Source organism: Barbus barbus (assembly GCF_936440315.1).
Source record: "Barbus barbus genome assembly, chromosome: 22".
Classification (NCBI taxonomy): domain Eukaryota; kingdom Metazoa; phylum Chordata; class Actinopteri; order Cypriniformes; family Cyprinidae; genus Barbus; species Barbus barbus.
In genome coordinates, this window is record NC_136750.1 from 14,408,569 (window position 1) to 14,434,275 (window position 25,707).

Here is a 25,707-nt window from a genome sequence, read left to right on the forward strand (position 1 = left end):
TAACCATAGTAACAATGGTTTTTGTTGGAAATGGTAGTTACCATATGGGAATTTTTATGTTCTGAATGACTGAACAGATGAAGCAATTAACAGCCTGTTTAGGCTTGATAGAACCAATTTCTACTTAAAGACATTACGTAAACTGAAGGGGCAAATCAGTTAAATTTCTATTAATACCGTAGTCATTTTAAACACTAAAACACTGAAGGCAGATGACGGGTGTCAATGTGGTTTCTTCAGTTATGCAATCACAATTGCAGAATTTGCAGCAAGAAACTTACTGAAGATGACATGGTCGAGCAAGAAAAAAAATATTTTCAGGAGAATACAAGTCTAGCTTCGCCTGTTACTGACAAAAACACCATCTTCTCTCAGAAATAACTTTGTACAATAAGTTCTTCTTCCTATGTGAAAGTTTTAGATTAGCTTAACCATTTTCAGGAAGTAAACAAAGGTGGAGTGATGAGCAAGGGCCCTTTTGCAAGCTCATTTGTGGTGAAAAAAAACGTCAAAAAAAAAACACACAACTGCAACAACCCAGACATATCTCTGTCTCCTTTAAAACAGAACAGACAGCCCGCATTTCACAGAATTGATATTCTAGGTGTCATTCTGAAAGATGGCAGTTGATTCATTCACACCCATCCTTCAACTGAGAGAAGCCCCCCTCGTCTGGCTTGCATGAGAATCCCACCTCTGTGTGAAAACACACTCACACAGACACACACGGGCACAGGTTCCCACAGAGTTTGCATGCAGACACATTCACGAACACACATGCAGCAGTCTTTCCTATCATCTCCTCTCTCCTCCATCCTCAACAAGGCATCCTTTCAGCGTCCCGCTCCAGCTGCATGTGGAGGGATTCAACCCTGGAGACACTACCTTACTGTTAAAGAGAGAAAAAGAAGGGATGAAGACTATTAAAAACAGACCCAAGGCTAGCAAATGAACAGATACAGCAGGTACAGACATGCAGCTATACTTATGACACCTTGTACACGGAAATTCATGGAAAACACACCCGAAGGCTCGCTCATTTACCTGTAGCCTAAAGGCAAGGAACTAGTACTGACTAAAACAAAGCTGAAATATTTGTAAAAACACACATGCGGGAAGCGAATGAGAACAAACGTTGGTCTTTTGGGACTGATTTGTCATTGTGATGTCTGTTTGGACACTGTCAGATTTCAATCGGCCTTTCAATGATTTTTACTTTGTATTACTTACTCTCAAACTCTTTCAAAAGAGCTCAATCCCTCCCTCTCTTCTCTCTCGCTTACTTTTTCCCCTCCCTCTGTCACACATGCACACAGATGTCAGTTCCCCTATCTGTCAGAGCCAGTGCCTGTATTTCAAATAGGGACTTGTTTGTATTGAATGCAGTTAGTTGTTTGTTGTGATCATGCTGATTTTGACAACTTTTTGAGCCTACAGTTCTAATTTTTTCTTTATTTTTAATGCCCTATCATTGAATAGGGGTTCTTTTATTTATTGTTTTGGTTAACTCTGTGCCCTGCGGTTCACATTCTCTGGTAATATTCACAGAGAAAGAAAAGAGGGGGTGTGAGTGAGTAAGTGAGTGAGTGAGTTAGTGAGTGAAAGAGAGAGAGAGAGAGAGAGAGAGAGAGAGAAAGCTCTGAGCAGCTGGTTTTCAGGTTTTAAGTTTTGACAGCCGTGACTGAAGAGCCACTGTGCGTCCTAGCCTGTAAGAGGTCACTTAGTACCTCTGGCTGGAGGAGAGAGACTGCAAGAGACCCGATGGGACAAGTAAAGGTTTAAGCAGCCCGGGGGACACCAACAGGACACCGGTAGACAAGATCTGGCACCATGAATCGCAAGGAGTCAAAGAGGTACATACTTTTGACTGTCTTTTCAATTCTGACTGTGCTTTGACAGGTCTCCATGCTCTTTAGAAATGATTTGATGTCGCCTCAACACAAAAATCTGCTTTAGTTCTTCGTGTCACTGGGTTTAATGCACATTTGAGGTTTGATAAGTCTGTCTGTGCCTCATTTTGCAGCGCACTGCAAAGTGATCTCTGTGGTTATCTGACAATGCTGTGGTTTCTCCTCAGAACTTGTTCTTCAGAACTTTGTGTTTAGGTTTCAGTTCTCTGCGAGAGACAGGCTAGTCACTCTCAAAACGGTTCAAACTGCACATTCATCATTCAGACTGTCCCGTTGGGGCTCAGACTAGGTTTGCATTTGAAAGATTGTGTAGATTCACATGTGTTTGCTGTGAAGTAGCAGTGGTGCTTGTCTCTGATCTTTAAGAGGGGATTTCGCACTAGGGAGAAGAATTGCTTTTGACCTAGTTATTCTCCTGTGTGACCTGTTGTGGATAGAGGTATGTTCGCTTGATGTGTTTACAGTACATAAGAGGCATTAGCAGGAACATAATGGTTGGTGTTGTGAAGAAACATTGCTAGTGTCAACTCATTGAAAACTTAATCAGTGAGTTAGCCAACGCTACATATGGAGTCAAATTGTAATATATGTGATAATATATATGATAGGCTACATGTGAGAGTGTCAGTATATATAAAAACTCTGCCTGTCTAGAATTACTGGTATAACAAGATAATTGACATAAAGCTACGTGAGAACGGTAGAATCGATAGCTCCGACTAGCAGCTTTTGGGGGCGTCGGTTTTGTGTATTTTATCTCAAGGTCTTATCTGATTGCTTGGAAATGACAAGTTAGCAGCAACTACAGTGATGCTATCAGCATATTACAATCTTATTAAAGCAAGTTTTTGCAAGCATGTAATATTTGATATTTAATGTTTAATATTTCATGTTCAGAATTAAAATATAATGAAATGTGGAATATTAAATATATGATATATTATAAAATATGCCCATATGTGTGTGTGTGTGTGTGTGTGTGTGTGTACGTGTTTAGCTATACTTGTGAGGACCAGATGTCCCCACAAGGATAGTAAAGCCTGAGATTTTTGACTTTGTGAGGACATTTGGCCGGTCGTGTGTGTGTGTGTGTGTGTGTGTGTGTGTGTGTGTGTGTGTGTGTGTGTGTAGCCTATACATAAATGAATAAAAGTATCATGTTACTATATATTAAACACATTTACTGTAAAGTATACATTTGTTTTATATACGGTATTCATATATTAAATTCATATATAAATATGTGTGTATACAAATGTGTGTGTGTGTGTATATATATATATATATATATATATATGAATTTTATTTCTATATAATTATACATTATAATACTTTTTTTAATATATACTTAACATATATATATATAGTGTTATATCTAAGATTAATGTTATATATAGTAAAAAAAACTGTATATTGTTTAAAATAAATAGTTTAAAACAAATGTATTTAAATTAATTTCAAATTCATACATATAAATAGCAGTATTTGTCAAATATACATATTTTGTTGTCATCTATGACATCTATAGGTACATGGTGGGCGACAAACAAGGCCTTCAAAGGGCTCTGGCATCAATTAATCAATTAACGAGAGAAAGGGAGGAGTGTGTGTGTGTGTGTTAGCGCAGAGAGAAAAAACGAAAAAGAGGGAGATGAGGAGAAAGTAGGAGGCAGGAGGGAGAGGGTTGGGGGTAGGGTAATGGAGCTGGAGATGTAGCCAGGAACTGGGAGTAAAACACTGGCTACTGTGGCAGGGAAGGGGTAGGGGGATGTTGGGGGGATTTCCAAAGAGAAAGGAGAAGTTGTTTTCTGAATGACATGAATAGAGCAAAGGCTGCAGGAGGAGAGGAAGAGAAAGTGAGCGAGTAGGTGCTATGCATGGCCGAAATGCTCATACGCTGTATGATTGCAAATGTTTCATTGGATTATGATACTAAATGCCACGGTGTCATATGCGAATGCAAACAAACCATGCTGCTGCTCCAAAAAAATCTTACGTTCATTGTGCTAAAAACAGCACATGTAGCTTTTTACACATGAATATTTGTTGTAAAAAGAATCAAGGTGATATATACTACTGTATATTAGATCATTAGATCAACAGATGTTTAATTATTTATTGTCGACCACAATCCAAACTATGGAAACCTGTTTCTGCCTGTGTGTTCACATTTGGTTTGCGATGTTTCTTGGGCAAAATCCAGTTTCATTGACTATCAGTGCTTTTTTTTTAGTTTTGTGTGAGGGTGATAAAGTTTCCCATGCAGATTTGAAGTTGGTCATGCAAGTTTTCCATGTTGACCATCAGAAAGCTGCTTGGTTTGAAAGTGACCTTTTTGTCCGCTAAATTTCACTGAAATATCACTTCAAATTAAAATTAAAACACGGAATTATGCAATTGTTTACAAAAAAAGTAAACATTACCAGATAAGTCACAAGTGGGTGATATGAAACCACAATACTAATGGCTGAATGACTTAAAAAATATATTAGGCATCACACACTTGTTGACTGTAAATAGTTAAAAAAAAAACTGTACGATGGAGGATCGCACACTATCAGACCAAGTTGTTCCGAAAACAATAAACTCACACAGAAACACGTGCCCTGTTCAGTTTTCTATGAAAGCTGTCAACTCAAATCTGCAGACTGGGTTTTTACAAAGTCTTGTATTCCACCTAGTCATATCTTATATTCAGTCACAATATAAGATATAAAGTCTCAACTGTGAAAAATAAAGTCACAATTACGATCATTTTTAAAACAGGTTAGAGAAACCAGTTTGGTTTTTGAGTTCAATTATCAGTGTTCTAATAAACAAACAGAATCGCTGTAACTTTATAATATCGTTATTGTATCATGACCCAAATATCGAAATCACCAGATCCTAGCTGATTCCACGCTGCATATAAATTTGCATAGACTTGTTTACAAATTCATTTACATTAACCAAGTGCATTTTCCCTTATTTGTTTACTGTATGCGTGAGTCTGTATCCATGTGCATGCGTGCTTCTCTCAGGCCTGAGAGGGCTGCAGAGTGTGTATTGTGTATTGTCATCAGCTGTAGAGCAGGTTGATGCAAATAAGCGAGAGAGAGAGAGAGAAAGGTGAAAATACGATGGGGAATTTGCATATTGAAGTCATGTTTAATATTCGGCCTGTCAGATATAGAAAGAACCGAAGAGAAGGAAATATGAGGTGTATTTAGGCCATGTAAAAGAAAATGTCTTCCTAGTCTACAAACTTCAACCGAAGTGAATTTACGCTCTTGTCTGGAGTGTGTATTTGTGTGGGCCTGATCTCAGTGGTTAGGTGTTTGGTTTGCTTAATGAGGTGAGAAAGTAAACGTCAGTGTGTCTGTGCGCGGAGAGAATTGAAAACGAGTGTGCTGAACTGGACTCTGGTGCAGGAGGAAGGGAGAGAGAGTGGTTAGGAGGGGTTTGGACGTTCTAAGAACTCCTCGCTACTTCTCTGCAGTCACGGCCAGCTTCCTGTTCATGTCACTGCCGTCACAGACCACAGTGATTCATGCTGATGCTGTCACAGACACAACTCAATGTCCAAGTCAGAAAAGCACACCTTTAAATTTGACATTATGCTTCATGCATCTACATTACGCAGCAGCTGTGAGTTTTAAAGACTGTTACCCTGATGTACAGTGTAATGTTGTTGTTCTCTTTGTGTGACTGACAAAATATAGAGCAAAGCAATGAGACAGATGCTTATCTACACTTTCTAACTGTCTCTCTTCCTGTGACATTGACGGCCTGAATAGTGACACCTACTGTATAGGGTGGCAGATATCAACACACAACCTTACATATAAACATCAACATACCTGATCTACCGGTAGGGCTTGCAGGGCGCAAACAGTCTCACATGTACACAAGCCTGTGCTGCAGACTTCAAGGGGAACCCGTCGCTCTCAGGTATAATGTCAAAGGCTTCAGGGGATATAAAAAAGGATGTTACAGCAGATCTGAGTGATATTTCGTTTCAAATCTGAAGTAAATGCACCTACAGGTTTTAATCTAAACAACTGACCTTTCGCAAAGATCTGCCCTCCTTAGCTACTGTTGCTGTGTCTGACTTATTATAGCATGAAATAAACATGAATGAACATCAGAAGGTATTTTATTTCAACTTTTATTTCAGAAGGTATTTTATTTCAACTTTATTTCAAAGACATTGATACATTTTTTTCAAGTTCAAGTCCACCAACGGTAATCCAACGGACAAAAATGGAAGATTCTGCGTTATGATTGGTCAGATCGCCTGTCAATCAAACTCCCTGTGCGCGCTGGTGTGAAACTCACAGCAAAAGTGCTAAGTTGGTTGCTAGGGTTTTGCTTTTCAGTCACTTATAAGGTCTTCTGAGGGGGCTTTATCATGGTGCCATTTCTGGCAGGTTGCTTGGGCAGTTCTAAGTGGTTGCTAAGGTGGTTCTAAGCAGTTGCTGGAGTGTTGTGGCTGTTTATTTGTGCAAGTGGTTACAAGTGTGTTTATAAATACTTGCTAAAATGGTTAAAAAGCATGGTTGTTAGGGCATCTCTGGATGGTTTCTAGGGTGTTTATAAGTGGTTGTTAAGTCATTTCTAGGTAGTTTTTGGGGTGGTATGACAGTTTACTAGAGTGTTTCTAAGAGCATATTACAGAACATATTAGTAACCACTTAAAAACACCCTAATAAACTGTCAGAAACACACGGTAACACTTTATTTTACAGTTACATCTATTAGTTGTTTATTAGCATGCATATTACTAGAATATTAGCCATGTATTAGTGCTAATTAAGCACATATTAATGCCTTATTCTACATGACCTTATTCTACATCCCTAATACTACCCAATACCTAAACTTAACAACTATCTTACCAGCTATTAATAAGCAGCAAATTAAGAATTTATTGAGGGAAAAGTCATAGTTAATAGTTAACAAGTGTTACCTATTCTATAGTGTGACCAACCACACTAACAACAATTAGGGTGTTTCTAAGTAGTTGCTAGGGTGTTCTGGCTGATTGCTATAGGGTATTTATAATTGATTTCTAAGGTGTTCTGGATGGTTGCTAGGGCATGTAAAACGGGTTGCTAAAGTATTCTGTGCAGTTACTAGGGCATATCTAAGTAGTTGTTGGTGTGTTTTGGCACTTTACTAAGGTGTTGGGATGTTTTGGCTGGATGCTAGGGCATTTCTAAGTACAATATTTTTGTTTTAGCTGGTTGTTTGGACATTTCAGACATTTATTTATTGGTCCAAGTCAAAAGAGCCATGCCTCTACGATATTCTCGCTCTTAAATGTGACTTGCTTTTCTCCTAAAGTATTAGACTATGAGCATTTTTATGATGTCTGCCATGTGAAACCTAATGTCAAATCTGTGAGAAAACTAACTGGACAGACGTGTTAAGGCCAATTCACACCGCACAGACAAACGCCAACAAACTAGTCTGTTGGAGTTTGTTGGATCAGTGTGTGACCCTGTTGGTGTTGGTTGGAGTTTGTTTTCACCCGACTGAACATGCTTGTAGATATAGAGTTGGTCGGTGTCTGTTGGCGCAGTGTGAACATGACAGTTATTTTTCATAAGATTCTAAATCCAACGGCCAACTTGTTTGTTGGAGTTTGTTGGCGTTTGTCTGTGCGGTGTGAATTGGCCTTTAGGTGGTAGTATCTTTAACTGCATGTGGTAACACTTAGGGGATGGATTTAGCAAAATAGAGCATTTCTCATGACCAGATCTCATCAGCTTTACATATAACCTATGACATGCAAACATTATCAAAGCCCAACCATCACTGCTGTGGTTTTCTGTGCAACATTAAAGGGATAGTTCACCCAAAAATGACAATTCTGTTATAATTTAAATATAACATGTTGTTCTAAATCTGAGTTTCTTTCTGATCTTTGTGAAAGTTTCTTTCTTCTTTTGAACACAAAAGAAGATATTTTGAAAAATTTGTGTAACCAAACAGGTGGCGATCGCCATTGATATATGGGAAAAAAATACAATGGAAGTCACCAGCAACTTTTCGGTTACCCACATTAGTCGAAATATCTTCTTTTACTCATACAGGTTTGGAACAACTTGAGGGTGAGTAAATGAGGACAGAATGTTCCTTTGTTGGGTGAACTGTCGCTTTAAAGAACCACAGATGAAGTCTTCGACATCAACATCGCAAATATTAAACAGATCAAAATACTGCTTAGTCTGGTAAATACAAGCGGTTACTGCGAAACATCTGTGGTCTGACAAGTGGCTAAAACTACGTAAACTGTCTGTTGCTATGGATACTTTGTTTTGTTTATTTGTGAAAGCCAATTTGAATACATGCTGGCATCCATGCCCAACTTCTACGGTTGATCACATTGGTTGTTTGAATACACCTGTACATTGTTGGCACGGAGTTGAGTATTTCAGCAGCCCCAAAACTCAATTTTTTTCATGTGTCTCCAGCAGTAGGAAGTCCCGTCAGGAAGGAGGAAGTGTGATAAAGAGCAGAAGACCGGTGCAGAGGAGGATGACATGCCCCAGTCCTCATGAGATCAGCCGGGCTCTTCAAAGTCCAACAACTCACTCTTGTTTCCGCTCTGCCAGCCTGGATGAACTCATCCTCCGCTGCCTCCACTGCTTCGGTCAGTGTCCAACTTGCCTCTATCTGTCAATCAATAAGCCCCACCCTACATGACAACCATTTACATCTGTCAGGCACTGTTTTCATGAAGACAATATCACCAAATATTGACTTCTGGGTAGTTAAAGGATCTATAAAGTCATAGATCTCCTACATTCCACTTTCCTGGGGTTCTCAGCCCTGTCTCTGGACTCATGTGCCCGTCTTTCCCAGTTTCCATGTGCCAGCCGGATTATGTAAGTCTGCCGAGTAGTGTGAGGGACAGAGGGACAGCAGCTCTTGTCAAAGAGAGAGGGAGAGAGAAAGAGAAACAGAGAGAAATCTTTTGGTTTACTAGCATTCAGGGCCTGGGAATGTGTTTGTCTCTCTATGCTAATGAGACAAAGCCTGATTGTGCGCCTCGGTTTCACAGACCTACCCTCTCTCTCATTTGGTTTTTAATCATCCCCTTATGCCTTTTTTATTTGAAATGTGCTCAAGTCTTTGGACTAGAGATACACAATGTATTTGTACTATATTGGTTATTGACTGATATTAAAGAGTTTTTAATTCATAAATATCAGTCAGTACTTTATATTTCATGTTAATTTACCCAATTTCCTAATGACCTTTTCCTAATAAAAGATAACTGAATATTAAACTTTAGCAAATCTTACAAGGAATATCCATTTTCACACATAATGTTGTGATGCCTAAATTCACAAATGGAAACACATGGTTTTAGCTTTTTTTCCCCCCATTTATTTAGATAAAATAGTATTGATTTTTACTGACCTCTGACAAGAAAGGGAACTAGTCGAAATAGAGAGAATCGATTTTAATATCAGCAATGTATCGGCTACAACTTTAAAATAATACTAAACTCGTCCTGCACTATTTCTGCTAAGGACGAATGATTCCTTAACTCATGCAGCCCCTAGTAAAAAAGTAATGTTTAAAATATATTTATTTTATACTAAGTATAGTTCAAATATATTAACATTTACTGACATATTGCTTGAGGCTTACTGTTATAAAAATTATTATTCAACTTTATTTGGAGTACTAATGGTGCACAATGTACATTTCTTAATATAAAGCGACATGTTTTAATGTCACTATTGATGAGGATTTATTATATGATCTCTGAATAATAAAAGGTCTTTAGACCTTGCAAGATATTTAAGTGTACCTAAAGTATACTTGCAATAGTTCCACTTTAGCACAATAAATATATCTTTAGTTGGACTTCAGCACTACTTCCACACAATTACAAAAGTACAAAATAAGTTGTTCCAATTTAGCAGACTTTAAGTATACCAGTTTAGTAAACCAAAAGTACAACTGCAGGATATTTTTATTAAGTACATAAATATGTACATTTATGTGTAGTATGCTTAGCATTAAATAAATATATTTCAAATACATTTTAGTATATTTGTTGTTCACTAAGGGCATAGTGAGGAGAGGTGTGTTTTTACTTTTTTAAGTGATCAGATGTGTGATTTTTAGCTGACGGACCATATAACAAGAAATAAGATTTTATTGAAGGAGCATTCCAAGCCATACTCATGAAGGACAATACAGACACAGACTTGAAGCTGGGCTCATTTGATAGCAATACACCTGATGCACACCGTAGCAACTGCATAGCAGCACAGTAACATCTTTGTAACCACATATAAATGTTGTAACCATCTTGTTTCTAATTCTAAATATTTTGTTTTTTAGACTCAGATGGGAAGCTGATCAGAGGGACGCAGCTTGTTCATATGACCCTGATGATGCATAACTGGGTCGTACCATCCCGCATCTTTGTCCAAAAGCTTCTTTCTCTATATCCTTTTCAAGCCCCACTGCTAATATTTTACTTTGACCCCAGAACTGATCCCAGAACAGCTGAGTCCATCATTCATAGGGTTCAGTCACAGCAACATGCAGCCTCACATGGCTCTTAATCCCACTGACAAAGAAACAAGAGCTGCCCTGTTTTACTTTAGCCTCTTTATTGAAGGTGGATTATTTTCTCATAGTGTAAGGGTTTGTAATCTCGCTGTTGTGTGATTCTTCCTTGACTTGTGATAACATATAAGGATTGTCCTGCAGAGAAAAGGGAACAGAGGCGCCTACAAATCTGCAACTTCATCAGGTTGGTGGATCCACAACATTCACACGTGCACCTAAAGATCCCAAAATGAATGAAAGGATTCATGTCCTCTGCTTCTTCTGTGTCTGTCTCAGGCAGTGGATTAATCAGTTCCGAATAATGTTTGAGGTGGATCATCAGTTAGAAGAAGTGATGGGAGATCTCTGGGCTCTGGTCAGGGGTGACGTAATCAGTCCAATCGGTCATCTCATCACTACACCATACATGTGAGTGTTTTTACATTTGAGATTCAAATAGCTTTATTGATATGGCAAAACACTTTCCATGTATTAAACATCCACTATCTTTATGTATATATATGTATGAAGAGTTCAGATGCAAAAGCCTCTAAGTGGTATTTGAAATTTTCTTCTAAAATGAGCATTTTTGTCAGCCTCCATATGTTTATGTTCAGTCATTTCACTTAAATGGCAATGAAAATAACATATCCATTGCCATTAAAGTGAAATTACTGAACCTACACATAGTAGCCTAATAAAAATGCTTATTTTAAAAGAAAATTTAAAACGCCACTTAGAGGCTTTTTTATCTGAACTCTTCATACATATATATATATAAGTTGGTTGTTCTATCATAATGCTATTTTTAATATATTATTAAGCAGGGTATAAAATTAACACCTGCCACCAGCCAGTTGGTGATTTTTACATATTGGCATTGTCATTTTGATCCCATTTTGGATTGACATTTAATAAAAAAAATGCTTTTTGTGGCTATTCCAACCCTGCAGGACATCAAAGTTCACTTTCAAGGCCAGTACAGTGTGAGGACAGAAAACTATTTGGTTTACTTAAAGAGTCCATGTTTATTCAATATACAGTAAGATATTATACAAATTAGAATAGGCTTTAAAACCATTTAAAAGTTTGGGGTCTGTAAGATTTTTTTTGTCCTTATATCCACGAAGGCAATATGTGACCCTGGACCACAAAACCAGTCTTAAGTCTCTGGGGTATATTTGTAGCAATAGCCAAAAATACATTGTATGGGTCAAAATTATTGATTTTTTAATGCCAAAAATAATTAGGATATTAAGTAAAGATCATGTTCAATGAAAATATTTTGAAAATTTCTTACCATAAATATATAAAAACATATATAAAAATATATAATATGCATAGCTAAGAATTTCATTTGGACAACTTTAAATGTGATTTTCTCAATATTTAGATATTTTGTTGCACCCTCAGATTCCAGATTTCCAAATAGTTGTATCTCAGCCAAATATTGTCCTATCCTAACGAACCATACATCAATGGAAAGCTTATTTATTTATTTATTTAAAAAAAAAATTACATTTAAGACTGGTTTTGTGGTCCAGGGTCACATATTTGGTTGATCAATAATGTAGTAAAACAGTAATGTAGTGTAAAATAGTTTTATAATTTAAAAAGTTGTGCGGCCTGATATTTTTATGAAAACCATGATACATTATTTTCAGGATTCTTTGAATAGTTAAAAAGAAACAGTGTCAATTTGAAATAGAAATCTTTTGTACCAAATGAAAAGTCTTTTGCTGTAATTAAATTCTTTATCAATTTAATATATTATGGATTATGTAAATCATAAAACTTGTAAATCGCTTTGGATAAAAGAGTCTGTTAAATAACTAAATAAATATTTATATATGGGCAGTGATTAATTGCATCCAAAATAAAAGTTTTTGTGAATAATATATGTGTACTGTATATATTTATAATGTATATATATAAAGACACACATAAAATATTTACATGTATTTATATGTATATATTTTTATTCACATAATTTATTTTATATATAAATATATTTAATATATAAAGATAACATATTTTTCTTAAATACATGCATGTGTGTGTATTTATATATACATAATAAATATACATATATTATGTACACAAAAACTTATTTTGGATTCGATTAATCGCAATTAATCATTGCCCAGCACTAAGTATATATATATATATATATATATATATACTGTATATATAACATTTGTGTGACATTACAGAAAATTTATAAATTATTATTATAATTTAAAGTAAAAGTAATTGTTAAAAATGGAAATATTATAATTATATTAATATATAATCATAGTATATATATATATATATATATATATAATTAAATAATTATCATATTAACAAAGAAAAAATGGTTTTGTGTGCTCTTCGATAAGTAATTTGGACTGTATTTGTTCCTGACTGTATTCTTGTCTTCACCTGTCTGATTTGTGATGATCTGTTTGGTTTCTGTTTGTCCATCACTATGTCTGAAACAGTAATCCTCCAGTGAATGTTTCCCAGACTCCCTCTCCCTCTGTGAAGAAAAGGAAAGTTTCACTGCTGTTTGACCACATGGAACCAGATGAGATGGCTGAACACCTCAGCTACCTGGAGTTCAAAAACTTCTGCAACGTCTCAGTAAGTCACTCACCCTGAAGGATCATGACAGTTTCACTCAGATTCTCTGACCAGATGTTGCTAGTGCAAAGTGAGTTTATCTGATGGTCTAACCTCAGTATGGCCCTGTAGTGACGGCACAGTCTCATAGCGCTGAAGCTGACTAATAAAACAACCATGATCACACCCATTGCACTCATCATACCTGGACGTGTCGGTTCATATCAGAGGATCGTTATGTCTTGCTGATCACATTCGTGAGTGCTTAGCACATCTGGATTTCAGATTCAGCTGTGCCTGTTGTTGTTCTGTGTCACCTTAGTTTCTGGACTACCGCAGTTACGTGGTCCATGGCTCTGTGAGGGATAATCCGGCGCTCGAGCGCTCTGTCATGCTCTGCAACGGAGTCTCCCAGTGGGTCCAGCTCATGATCCTCAACAAACACACCTCACAGCAGCGAGCAGAGGTCTTCACCAAGTTCATTCATGTAGCACAGGTAATTACAAACATACATTCAACGAAGCGCATTGGTAGCGTTCAGGAAATACAAATAACCAAATTACATTCAGTTTCTCCTGAGAAATTCATTTATATGAATGCAATATTCAAGACACCTACAATGAACTCGGAGGTAGTTAAATGTTGGTGTATGTTTCTGTGGAAAAAACTGTCGATCAGCCAATTTCTCAATGAAGAACTACACTACTCATACACCCCCCCCCCCCCCCCCCCCACACACACACACACAAAAAAATATATAATATGCTGTCAGTGTCAAATGATTAATCGCATCAAAATAAATGTTTTTTGTTTACATAATATATATGTGTACTGTGTATATTTATTATGTATACATAAATACACACACATACAGTATACATTTTGAAAATATTTACATGTATGTACATTTATACATTCATATTCGTGTATATATGTATATATATATATATATATATATACACACACACACACACACACACATACACACACACATACATACATGTGTATATAGATATATATACACCATCTTGAGCTGGTTTCAGGATTTTTTTTTTTAGCAGGGATGTAGATAAAACAAAGATAATTGGTGTACATTTTACAAGAAAATAATATTTATATATATAATATAATAGTCTTTTCCCCCCCAGATTTTTAAACTTTTGCTTCAAATCAACATTTGTAATGTGTAATTCATTTCACAGCTGGTTGGTTTGGTTCATGGCTTTTAACCCTTAAATGTATTTATTTATTTTTTAAATGCCTATGGATAAAAATTTATTGTATAAATACTTCCGCAACCAAAGTCACTACAAAAGTGAGCAGTCAATGTTGTGTTATGTTGTGGATCTGAAAATGAAAAAAATTGTACAGCGCATGTTGAAACACATATGTTTCAATAATGCTCTGTAGACAGAGGCCCTGGCATGACAAAATATGTGGTTTTACTCCAACCCTGGGGCAATTAGTTTTTAAGGTTGCCTGTGATATCTGTGCGTGAGGTGTTTGACTCATTTTAAAACATTTTAGGGGATGACACTGAAGGCATGACGTTTATTGGATTACAACATTCAAAATAATTGAAATTCATCATATGGGTTGATGATCGACGTCTATCAGGACATGCCAGTAAGACAGCTCACGCTAAGGATGTCTGAAGCAGATGTATTAGCTCAGAGGAAAAGATTACATCACATGTACTTTGTGTGCTGCCCTGCTTTTAACCACACAAACATCACCACAAGACAAACCAAAGAAAACACCTAGGAAATAAGCAAATGCGTCAAATGATCTGATAGTGAGGAAATCTAATATAAGTGTGCCATCGAGAGTAATGTTCATGTATTGGGAAATGGCTTGGGAGAACTGTTGCGTAACTGTTGCTTACAAGTGCTTTTTACAGGAAAGAGGATGTAAGCAACTCAATGTTGCCTTCCATTCATAGAGAGAATGTAAGGTTACGATTCAGTTTTTTTTTTCATCTGTACCCATTTGAGCAGAAGCTGAGAGCCCTACAGAATTTCAATACTCTGATGGCGGTGATAGGAGGTCTGTGTCATAGTTCCATCTCTCGCCTCAAAGACACAGCCAGCCTGCTGTCCTCTGATGTCACAAAGGTCAGTCTGACCCCCACAATTGCTACCCACATCCTTTTTGCTCTCATGCAACTGTTATTATAAGGGCTTAACCAATGGCATGATCTTACGCCATTGATTTTTTTAGCTATTGATGTATATTGATCTTTATATTGATTCTTTGATTAGTTAGAAACACCTGCATCCCAATATTTGCTCAGAGGTCACGTTGCGAAAAAGTCATATACAATACATTCATATTAATATCAAAAATATCTCAAATTTATATGAAAGCTACTGGTTCACGTTTTCAACAGAAAAACAACCAGAAGTGAATCATTTTCACTGTTTTCAATGTTCAGTATTAGTTTTTGCAGTTGTGGTGTCTATTAGAGACAAATCCACAGAAATCTAGATTTATCCTCAAATTCAGTGCAAAAAAAAAAAAAAAAAGGGCCTGTTCATGCTTAAGGATTCAGGCTTCTTACACAAATGTTTTAGTTGCTGTCCTATTTCGGATGGAAAATTGAAATAACAATCTTGCTGTTTGACCTTGAGCAAGGTACAGCACAAGTTGCTTCAGGAGTACTATAAATGACTTTTAAAAATACAATAAACAAGTTATTTGGCAAAGAAAAATGTCAAAGCGGTGTTTGATGAAGGCGCATAATGCAAAAGCTAAATAGTAAATGCTAAATATCAAAAAATAAAGAAAAAATGGTAATGTGTTATAAAAATTGTAATAATTTAGCATAAAAACATTACAATTTAAAAAAAGTCTAGATTTGTTAATATTAAATAATGCATTAGGTATCATAAACTAACAATTAGCAATCATTACCTCTTGTTTCAAAAGTTTAAAAAATACTTTTATTCAGCATAAAATGAATCAAAAGTAAAGACATTTATAATATTACAAATTTCTATTTCAGCAGAAAAACTGTTTTAAAAATTTGGAAAATTCAGCTTTGCCATCACAGGAATACATTACATTTTAAAATATATTAAAATAGAAAATGTTATTTAAAATTGTAATAATATTTCACAATATTGCTATTTTTATAGTATTTTTACAGCATAAGAGATATTTTAAAATGCAAATGCTTGAACAGTAGTGTACATTATGCTAATATTAATTTGTTCAAATTAATATTAAACAACTTCAAATTTGATGTATTAGTATTAGTGCTGTCAAATGATTAATCGCATCCAAAATTTTATTTTTGTTTACATAATATACGTGTGTGTACTGTGTATATTTATTATGTATATATAAATACACACACATGCATGTGTATAGTTAAGAAAAAAATTACGTTTATATATTAAATATATTTATATATGATATACTTTATATGAATATAAATATATACATGTAAATATTTTCAGAATATATGCTGTATATGTGCGTCTTTATATATACATAAACATACACAGTACACACATATATATTATGTAAACAAAAACTTTTATTTTGGATACGATTAATCCCAATTAATCGTTTGACAACACTAATTAGTATATGTTGACTTTACCTTAACCGAGACATAAACATGTTTTATATATTGGTATTTTATGTTAGTATAGTACACTATAATGTTAGAAGTGCCATAAAGAACTAAAAAAGTGCCATAAAGTGCTAAAAACAAAACGAGATCTAACTTGATCTAATCCATGTTGTTTTCTCACAGACTCTCAGTGAGCTCACAGAGCTGCTGTCGTCCTACAGCAACTATTCAAACTACAGGCGCGTGTACAACGACTGCACTGGATTCAAGGTGCCCATCTTGGGAGTTCACCTCAAAGACCTGATCTCCCTCAACGAGGCGCTGCCTGACTACCTCGAGGACGATAAGATCAACCTGGGGAAAATGCAGCATTTATACAGCAACATTAGCGACTTGTTGGCCATCCATGACTGCACCCCACCGTTTGAGGCCAACAAAGACCTGCTGCACCTGCTAACGGTGAGACAGAGGGAAAACGGTGGTTTGAGTGATTTGTTGTCAGAGAAATGTGTTACTGGGAAGCCTCTCTTCTTGGAAGTGTTTGTTGTACCTCATGCTGTGGGTTATGAATACCTGACAGGCCCAATTATTACATGTACTGATGGGGCCTAATTTAGAAGCGTGTAAACATGCCTTTATTTCATTGCACAGAGAGCCTGCATCTATTTATAAGTCTAAATGAGTATTTTTAAAATCAGCCCGCATCTTTGTGGTTATGCCCGGCTGTTTGTGTGTGATACTGAGAGATGTGGATTACAAACAGTGGGTGTCCTCTCACGTGTAACCATTCTGCCCCACCTTGCCCACAGCTCTCATTAGACTTGTGTTACACGGAGGACGAGATATACGAGCTCTCCTACACCAAGGAGCCCAAAAACCCCAAGATTCAGGTGAGGCTTTCAAAATAAACATTGCATTGTATATTGCATACATATATAGTCTCGCTGTAGGTCCTGCTCAGGGTTCAGGATTCAATTAACCCCACAACACTAACTGTAAAAAATTATTTTTCAAAGTTGTAAATGAAACATTATTTTAAGATTATTAGAGTGTTTTATAACAAAACATTTCCGTCTTTCTACTTTTGTTTACATTTTGTGATTATAATGTTTTTTTTAATTTGATGTTTATTGTAATGTTACTTGCTGTTTCTTTGTAATTAATTGGGAAACATATTAGCAATTTCAGAAAAAGTGAAAACTGATTCTGCAGTTCTTTTTCAGTGTAGATATTAGCATCAATGATGTTTCTCATTCTTATATTAATTTTCATATTTTTATATATTAATTTACAAATTATATTGGAAAACAATTACACAAACAATGCCATTAACACGTACACTGGAGAAATGGTGTAGGATTTACTTTGATTACAGTTTCCACACTTCTACGATTGCAAGTAAACTTCACACATATTTAAAAAAGAAATGACAAGTAACATATTGAAAGATGGAAATAGTATATTCTTGTACTCCAAATAATCAGTTTTATTTGCTGCATCAAAAATACTTTTTTTTGCAGTGTACAATGACTTGAATACACATCTTTTATACACACACAGTATATACAGGTATATATATATATATATACACACACACACATACACATAGAAAATGCATTAAAATATCATAATGGCTCTTAAAATATTATATAATTTGACCTTTTATGTCAAGTTGAGGTTAGTTCACGTTGTAAAAAAAAAAAAAAGAAAAAAGATTTATATTTAAATATGGCAAATGGCATCACAATTTTTGCGAAAGAGTCTTCAAATTCAGTTATTTTTGGGTGCATTAATCACTCGAACAGTAACATAGGTGAAACATCCCATATATATGGGCCATCATATCAGAGAACTAAAGGTGTGCTCTTTTTACATGGAGCAGAAAGAAACCAGTAGAAAATCTCTCTCAACCATATAGAAACGCCTTTAAAACCTCTCAGAACATGTTAGCACCCACATTGCAACACCCTGGTAACCTCAAACAGCACCCTGGCATTATCAGAAACAAGCAGCACTCCGATTTTCATCAGAAAATATGAAAATATAGTAGTCTCTAACATCTAAAGACTGCATAGTCAAACGTTGACTTGTTTTACATATGCAACAGGCTGCTATTAACAACATTAGCCAGTATTTTCATATACTGACCTTGTATGTGACCTGTTTATAGACAGGGAGTATCCCGTGCTAATGTGTGGGTACAGGGCTCAGCGCACTCCTCTTTGTGCAAGCACACTTCAAAGAAAACCACAAAAAAGACACACATTGCTGAAAGACGCATGATCGTTATCTTCGTCGCTTTCAGTGTGGGTGTTGTTACGTACAAGCTTTTTTTTGATTGTTTCCTATAAAGCCTCTGCCTGTGACAGCATTCGCGTTTTACAAATAAGCCAGCATCATTTGTATAGTGTTTTCATAGCAACGTTTCTCAGTTGCTGATCTTGTGCGAGTTGGTGTTGAGTGTCAAAACAAAACTGTCAGGTCTCTAACCACCCTTTTTCTGTAGCCCGTAGCTCCGGTGAAGCCCCCGGTGGTAGCCGAGTGGGGATCAGGAGTGACTCCGCGTCTGGATCCCGCCACCATCTCGAAACACGTTAAACAGATGGTGGATGTAAGTGAGAAACATGCGTTTATTCCCACTTTTAGGGCCAGTTCCTTAGTGTGACATTGCGATGGCCAGTTCCTGGCTGTCCACTCTCACTTCCTTAATAGAGTGTAGGCCCTTCAAGACCAAATGTCACAGGCTGATAATTTTAGAAGTCAGTGTCTTACATTAAAGCTCACAATGATTTTGTTGCCCCCTACAGTCTATCATGAAGAATTATGATTTGAACATGGACGGCTACATTTCTCTGGAGGACTTTGAGAAGATCGCTGCAAATTTCCCCTTCTCTTTCTGCACACATGAGAGCGATAGGTAAGACGAGTTCTTTAACGCTCTGATAGACACGACTACTGAAAACAAACAGGGTTGTGATAATGACAGAAATGAAACTGATATATTAACACTTTTGTTTAAAAGTTTGGGGTCGGTTTGATTTTTGAAAAGAAGTCATGTATATGTATGCTCACTCACCAAGGCTGCATTTATTTGGTCACTATTGACACAATTTAAAATCACTGATTTCAAATTTATTATATATTAAAATGTTATTTATTGCTGGGATGCAAAGCTGAATTTTCAGCAGCCATTACTGCAGTCTTCAGTGTCACATGAGCCTTCAGAAATCATTCTAATATGCTGATTTCAGAAACGTTAACAAACATTTCTTATCATCAGTGTTGAAAACACTTGTGCTGCTTAATATTTTTATGGAAACCAAGATACATTTTTTTTAATTAGGATTCTTTGATGAATAGAAAGTAAAAAACCAACCCCAAACCCCATAAACAACTTCTATGATGAACATATTTTCCATTTCTGGAGTCAACTATATATATATATAAACAAGATGCTTATTAACAGGCTGAAGTGTAAGCTGGTATTTAAATAAATTGATTTTTGTTTTATTTCATTTTATTTTATTCAAACGCAGTTGAAGCGAAGTTTAATTTGGCAAATCAAAGTTGGTGAGTGTTGTGAAACCAACATGCAGGAAGCCATTCTGTTGTCATGTGACAAAGAAAAATATAAAACAGGAAATATCACAGATGACCCCTCTAGAACTTTGGAATTTCAGATTAACCATTTTATGGCAAAGCGAAGCTAAATTCTAGGATATCGATAATACTTAACCCTAAAATGTATATACCCACAGTTTAAAGATTTATCATTTTAAAATTTGAGCGTAAAAATGTCATATATATATATTTTTCTTTCACATTTCACAGTTACAGCCTTATTTCGAAATGGATTAAATTCATTACTTTCCTCAAAATTCTGCAAACAATACCCCATAATGACAACGTGAATGAAGTCTGTTTGAAATCTTTGCAAATTAAAAAAAAAATAAAATAAAAAATAAAAATCACATTACAAAAATCTAACTTTTTTTTTTCTGTGAATTTTTACATCCTAATTTTCAGACCTGATTGACTTACTGTATGTTAAATCATTAAATGAAATCAAATCACTTCTCATCATGCTTTGTTCTTTATTTTCAGGGAAGGAGAGATCAGTAGGGAGGAAATCACTTCATATTTCATGCGTGGGATGTCGGTGTGTGCTAAACTCGGCTTCAACCTCCACAACCTTCACAACTTCCATGAGACCACATACAAAAGGCCCACATTCTGCGACACCTGCGGAGGATTTGTGAGTGTTTCACTAAGGACCATTTCATTTGTGCGTTTATGACTTGTCTTTGTACATTATCTAACTTTTTTCCTCGTTTTCCATTAGCTATGGGGAGTCATAAAACAAGGCTACCACTGCAAAGGTTAGAACATACAGTACTTATCAATCAGTTTCCTATATACAGGTGCATCTAAAAAACATTTGAATATCGTTAAAGTTAATTTTTTAATGTAACTCATTTCAAAAAATTCTAGATTCATTACATGTAAATAAAACATTTCAAGTATTTTTGTTTTAATATTGATGATTAGCGCTTACAGCTCATGAAAGTCAAAAATCCAGTCTCTCAAAATATTAGAATATTTACATTTGAGTTTCAATAAATGACCATCCCTACAGTATAAATTCCGGGTATCTCTTGTTCTTTGAAACCACAATAATGAGGAACACTGCTGACTTGGCAATGGTCCAGAAGGCAATCACTGACACCCTCCACAAAGAGGGTAAGTCACAGAAGGTCATTACTGAAAGGAGTGGCTCTTCACAGAGTGCTGTATCAAAGCATATTAAATGCAAAGTTGACTGGAAGGAAGAAATTAGGTAGCAAAAGGTGCACAAGCAACAGGGATGACCGCAAGCTTGAGAATACTGTCAAGCAAAGCTGATTCAAACACTTGGGAGAGTTTCACAAGGAGTGGATTGAAGCTGGAGTCAGTGTATCAAGAGTCACCACGCTCAGACATCTTCAGGAAAAGGGCTACCAAGCCACTTCCGAAACAGAAACAACGTCAGAAGCATCTTATCTGGGCTAAGGAGAAAAAGAACTGGACTGTTGCTCAGTGGTCCAAAGTCCTCTTTTTAGATAAAAGTACATTTTGTTTTTCATTTGGATATCAAGGTCTGGAGTCTGGAGGAAGACTGGAGAGGCACAGAGCCCAAGCTGCTTGAAGTCCAGTATGAAGTTTCTGAAGTCAGTGATGATTTGGGGTGCCGTGACGTCTGCTGGTGTTTGGTCCATTGTGTTTTATCAAGTCCAGAGTCAATCCAGCCGTCTACTAGAAGATTTTGGAGCACTTTATGCTTCCGTCTGCTGACAAGCTTTATGGAGATGCTGATTTCCTTTTCCAGCAGGACTTTAGCACCTGTCCACAGTGCCAAAACCACTTCCAAATGATCTGCTGACCATGATATTACTGTGCTTGATTGGCCAGCCAACATGCCTGACCTGAACCCCATATAGAATCTATGGGATATTTTCAAGAGAAATAGTCGATCCAACGATCCAGACGAGCTGAAAGCTCAGTAGTTACTCAGCAGTGCCACAGGCTGATCGTTTTCATGCCATCCCTCACTGATGCTGGAATTTGTGCTAAAGGAGCCCCGACCAAGTATTGAGTGCATAAATGAACATACTTTAAAGAACTTGAACTTTTCTGTTTGGCAAATCCTTTTTTTGATTGATCTTAGGAAATATTCTAATATTTTTGATATACTGGATTTTTTACTTTCATGAGCTGTAAGCTCTAATCATCAAAATTAAAACAAAAATAACTTTTGAAATGATTTACTTTACATGTAATGCATCTAGAAGTCACCTCAGGACCATCGTAACCCTGCTGCCTCTCTCTCTCTCTGCAGACTGTGGAGTAAACTGTCATAAGCACTGTAAGGATGTGGTGGGAATGGAGTGTATGAAGAGGTTCCAGGTGACCAGTAGCTCTTGTCCCTGCACCCCGGGCCCCATATCAGGCCTCCACACTAAGGGCAACAGCTGGAGTGAGTATTTTTTATTTTTTTTTAATGAAGCTGGTTACAGCAAAATAACACCCAAAAGAGTGATCATAGCAGGAACCTTGTACTTAAAAGTACAAGAAGAGGTTTATTTTGCTAACTTTTGGCTGTGAACTATACCATTTATTTATCAAATAAAGAATTAAATAGGTATGAAATACTCATTTGAGAACCATTTTATTATGGACCAAAAAAGAGACCATGGGGTGATGATGAAATATGAAACTAGCACAGCAAAAGGAAAACCAACACACTCATGTCAATTTGTTGCTATTTAAAATTTTTACATTTTCAAATTCACAGATTTTCAATTTTACATTTTTGTACAATCCGCTTACAGTCCGGTCTGGAGTGGACCTTGATGCTTGCTAAAAACTGTAAATTTTTACACAAATCAAATCATACGAAATTGCCATCTTGTAAACTGTTACGTTATGTCATGTGATTGAAATCGGTTGCCAGGAACAACTGTGAATTATGTTTTAGAAGTCATAAAAAAAAATAAAGATAATTGTGTTCCACGGCACCTTCTATTAAAGCCTACTTATAAACCCTATGAAATAGTTTGATGAAGCCAGGCTGAATGTGAAATGGCATACTAGCAAACTTGTCTTACAATTTCTGCCATGTAAGGGATGCTACTATGCTATTGTTCATTCATCTATTTAGTGCTCTCAAACGATTAATCGTATCCAAAATAAAAAAAATTGCTCACATAATATATGTGTGTACTATGTATATTTATTATGTATATAAATACACACACACATACATGTATATATTTAAGAAAAATGTTGTTTATATATTAAATATATTTTTATGTAATATAAATGATATGAATATAAAATATATACATGTAAATGCATGTAAATATTTTCAAAATATATACTTTGTGTTTGTATTTATATATACATAATAAATATACACAGCACACACATATATTATGTAAACAAAAACAAATATTTTGGATGCGATTAATCGTGTGACAGCACTAAAACTATTTAATGGGGATTTTAAGCATATAAAGATGTGGAAGAAAGATGAAGAGTCACAATACGAAAGAAAACATCCATCGTTACTTCCATTGCATTGCCACTATAAAATAGCTAATAGGCTTTAACCATGTGATAGACATAAGGTGCGTCCCAAACCGCGGACTTATGCACTATGACATTTTGTAGTATAAATAGAGTGAGTAGTGCGTTCACACTGAAAATTCCAAAAAGAAAAAGTGCACAGATGATGCACTTAAACAATCGAAAAATGAAGCATGGAATGTTGGAAACTTCATGCACTCAACTGTCGCAGCTTTAATTATTATATTGAAGGGGGAGGGGCTATCAGACTACAATTATGAATGACAAAATAGCCTTATATAATTCATACCCTACATGGTTGAGAACATAGTGTATAAGTGCTTTGTGCGTCATTTGGGATGCAGCTACAAACTATTACTTGCTTTCAATTGTAAATGGTATTGTTACTCTAGAAAATATTTGGTTGGAGAGAAGACTATGTAGTGCAGAATATTTCAATACTCTTGGTCTGAATTCACACAAGTTTTAAATGAAATATTAAGCTTGCAGATGATTTATTGGCTCTTAACCTATTTCCCGGCCTTTCAATCAGGTTCTGAAGAGGAAACATTTGTCTTTCCTAATGGAAACGGATCCGAACACTCCAAGGGCCAAACTTCATCAGACAGTGATGCAGAGGCGGCCACACTATCCGACAGGTCCACTCAAACGGACCCAGGAGTTTGGACACCGGTGGCCAAACGGAAAGATCGCCTTCCTTCCCAGAAACAACATCCACCCCTTGAAAAGGTATTGCCATAAAATAACTTGCATAAATATTATTAAATTTTTTTCACAGCGAGTATGTTGGATCTATTCATAATATATTGCATAGAAAGCTAATTTGGTGAGCAAGACTGGGTAGCATACAGTACACGTTTGAGACTAACGTTACCTGCCTGCCTTATCATCCCAGAGTGCTACGCTACCAGCAAGGGTGCAAGGTTCATCTGCCCCTAGTTCTCTCCTAAAGGAGAAAATGGATGAACTGAAGCTGAACAAAGATAAACGAAAGGAACCAGACTGAACTAGTCTGTGCATGTGGCCGTTTAGTGTGTGGTGGAACTGTTAAATACACTGGACAGAAAAGACTGAAGAACATGTCCTCATCTTTCTCGCCAACTGTCTTGTTCTATTGTCTTCAACAGATTGTTCATGACGTTCATTAAATTCTAGCCAGAAGGGATTTTATATAAGGAATTACAGATGGCCCGCTCCCTCGGGGTTCTTTAAAACCCTGTCGGTGGATCCGTATGGTAAGAACTCTCTATGCACCAGCGTCAACTGCCAGTGAAGACCATATCAATGGACTTCACATCTCCACAAGTACTCAAAAGTGGACTGCTACATCATGGATCTCACTACCGCTCATCTTTATATGAGACAGACAGACTTTTGTACCTTTATCACGGAGAGCGAGGTTCAGTTCGACTGAGTACAAAACTGTTGCCTTAATATTCACACTGATGGAAAATATACACTGTGACCAACTGTATTGAACTTGAAGAGCAAGCATGTACCTCCTCTGTTAAGGGACGTGATTTCGGTGCTGATATAATATCCACAATGCATCACTGTGCCTTATGTAATGAACAATTCATTGAGTAGGAGACAAAGGGTGTTATATCACTGTTTAGATCAAACAATAGTCCTGTCTCAGTTCAAAATGATCACAATCTGCTTTGTTAGTGCTCGTGTCCATTCAGTGTATTACAGCATGAGCATTAATGAAAAAGAGCGGGAGAGTGACATTAAGGGTCGATTAAAACAAACACTGTGGACCTATTTTAAATTGTTTTTCTAATATGTTTTCTGTTAGATCTTTTGTCAACTCCAGCTTGAATGTCTGTTTTACTAAATCTTGAGTTTAAGCTATAGATTTTTATTTATTGAGGGATGATAAAGCTTAAGTATTTTCCATAAAGCACTGCCTGATTGTGATTAAAATAT

General features: G+C 36.1%; 1 protein-coding gene across 2 annotated transcripts; it reads left to right on the forward strand.

Moving 5' to 3' along the window:
* Window positions 1–1,337: 1,337 nt before the first annotated feature.
* LOC306888404 (RAS guanyl-releasing protein 1-like) lies at window positions 1,338–25,700 on the forward strand. 2 transcript variants are annotated; one of them, XM_079446668.1, is made up of 17 exons: window positions 1,338–1,853; window positions 8,369–8,547; window positions 10,257–10,362; window positions 10,612–10,674; window positions 10,767–10,898; window positions 12,953–13,094; window positions 13,396–13,569; window positions 15,071–15,187; window positions 16,837–17,112; window positions 17,463–17,543; window positions 19,160–19,264; window positions 19,461–19,570; window positions 20,758–20,908; window positions 20,996–21,032; window positions 22,529–22,666; window positions 24,311–24,507; window positions 24,674–25,700. In XM_079446668.1, exons 1-17 carry the CDS (start codon window positions 1,831–1,833, stop codon window positions 24,782–24,784), a joined length of 2,142 nt encoding a protein of 713 aa, XP_079302794.1. In that variant the 5' UTR covers window positions 1,338–1,830; the 3' UTR covers window positions 24,785–25,700. The 2 variants fall into 2 exon arrangements, with proteins under 2 accessions (XP_079302794.1, XP_079302795.1); XM_079446669.1 differs by having other exon boundaries at window positions 24,906–25,700.
* Window positions 25,701–25,707: the final 7 nt, after the last annotated feature.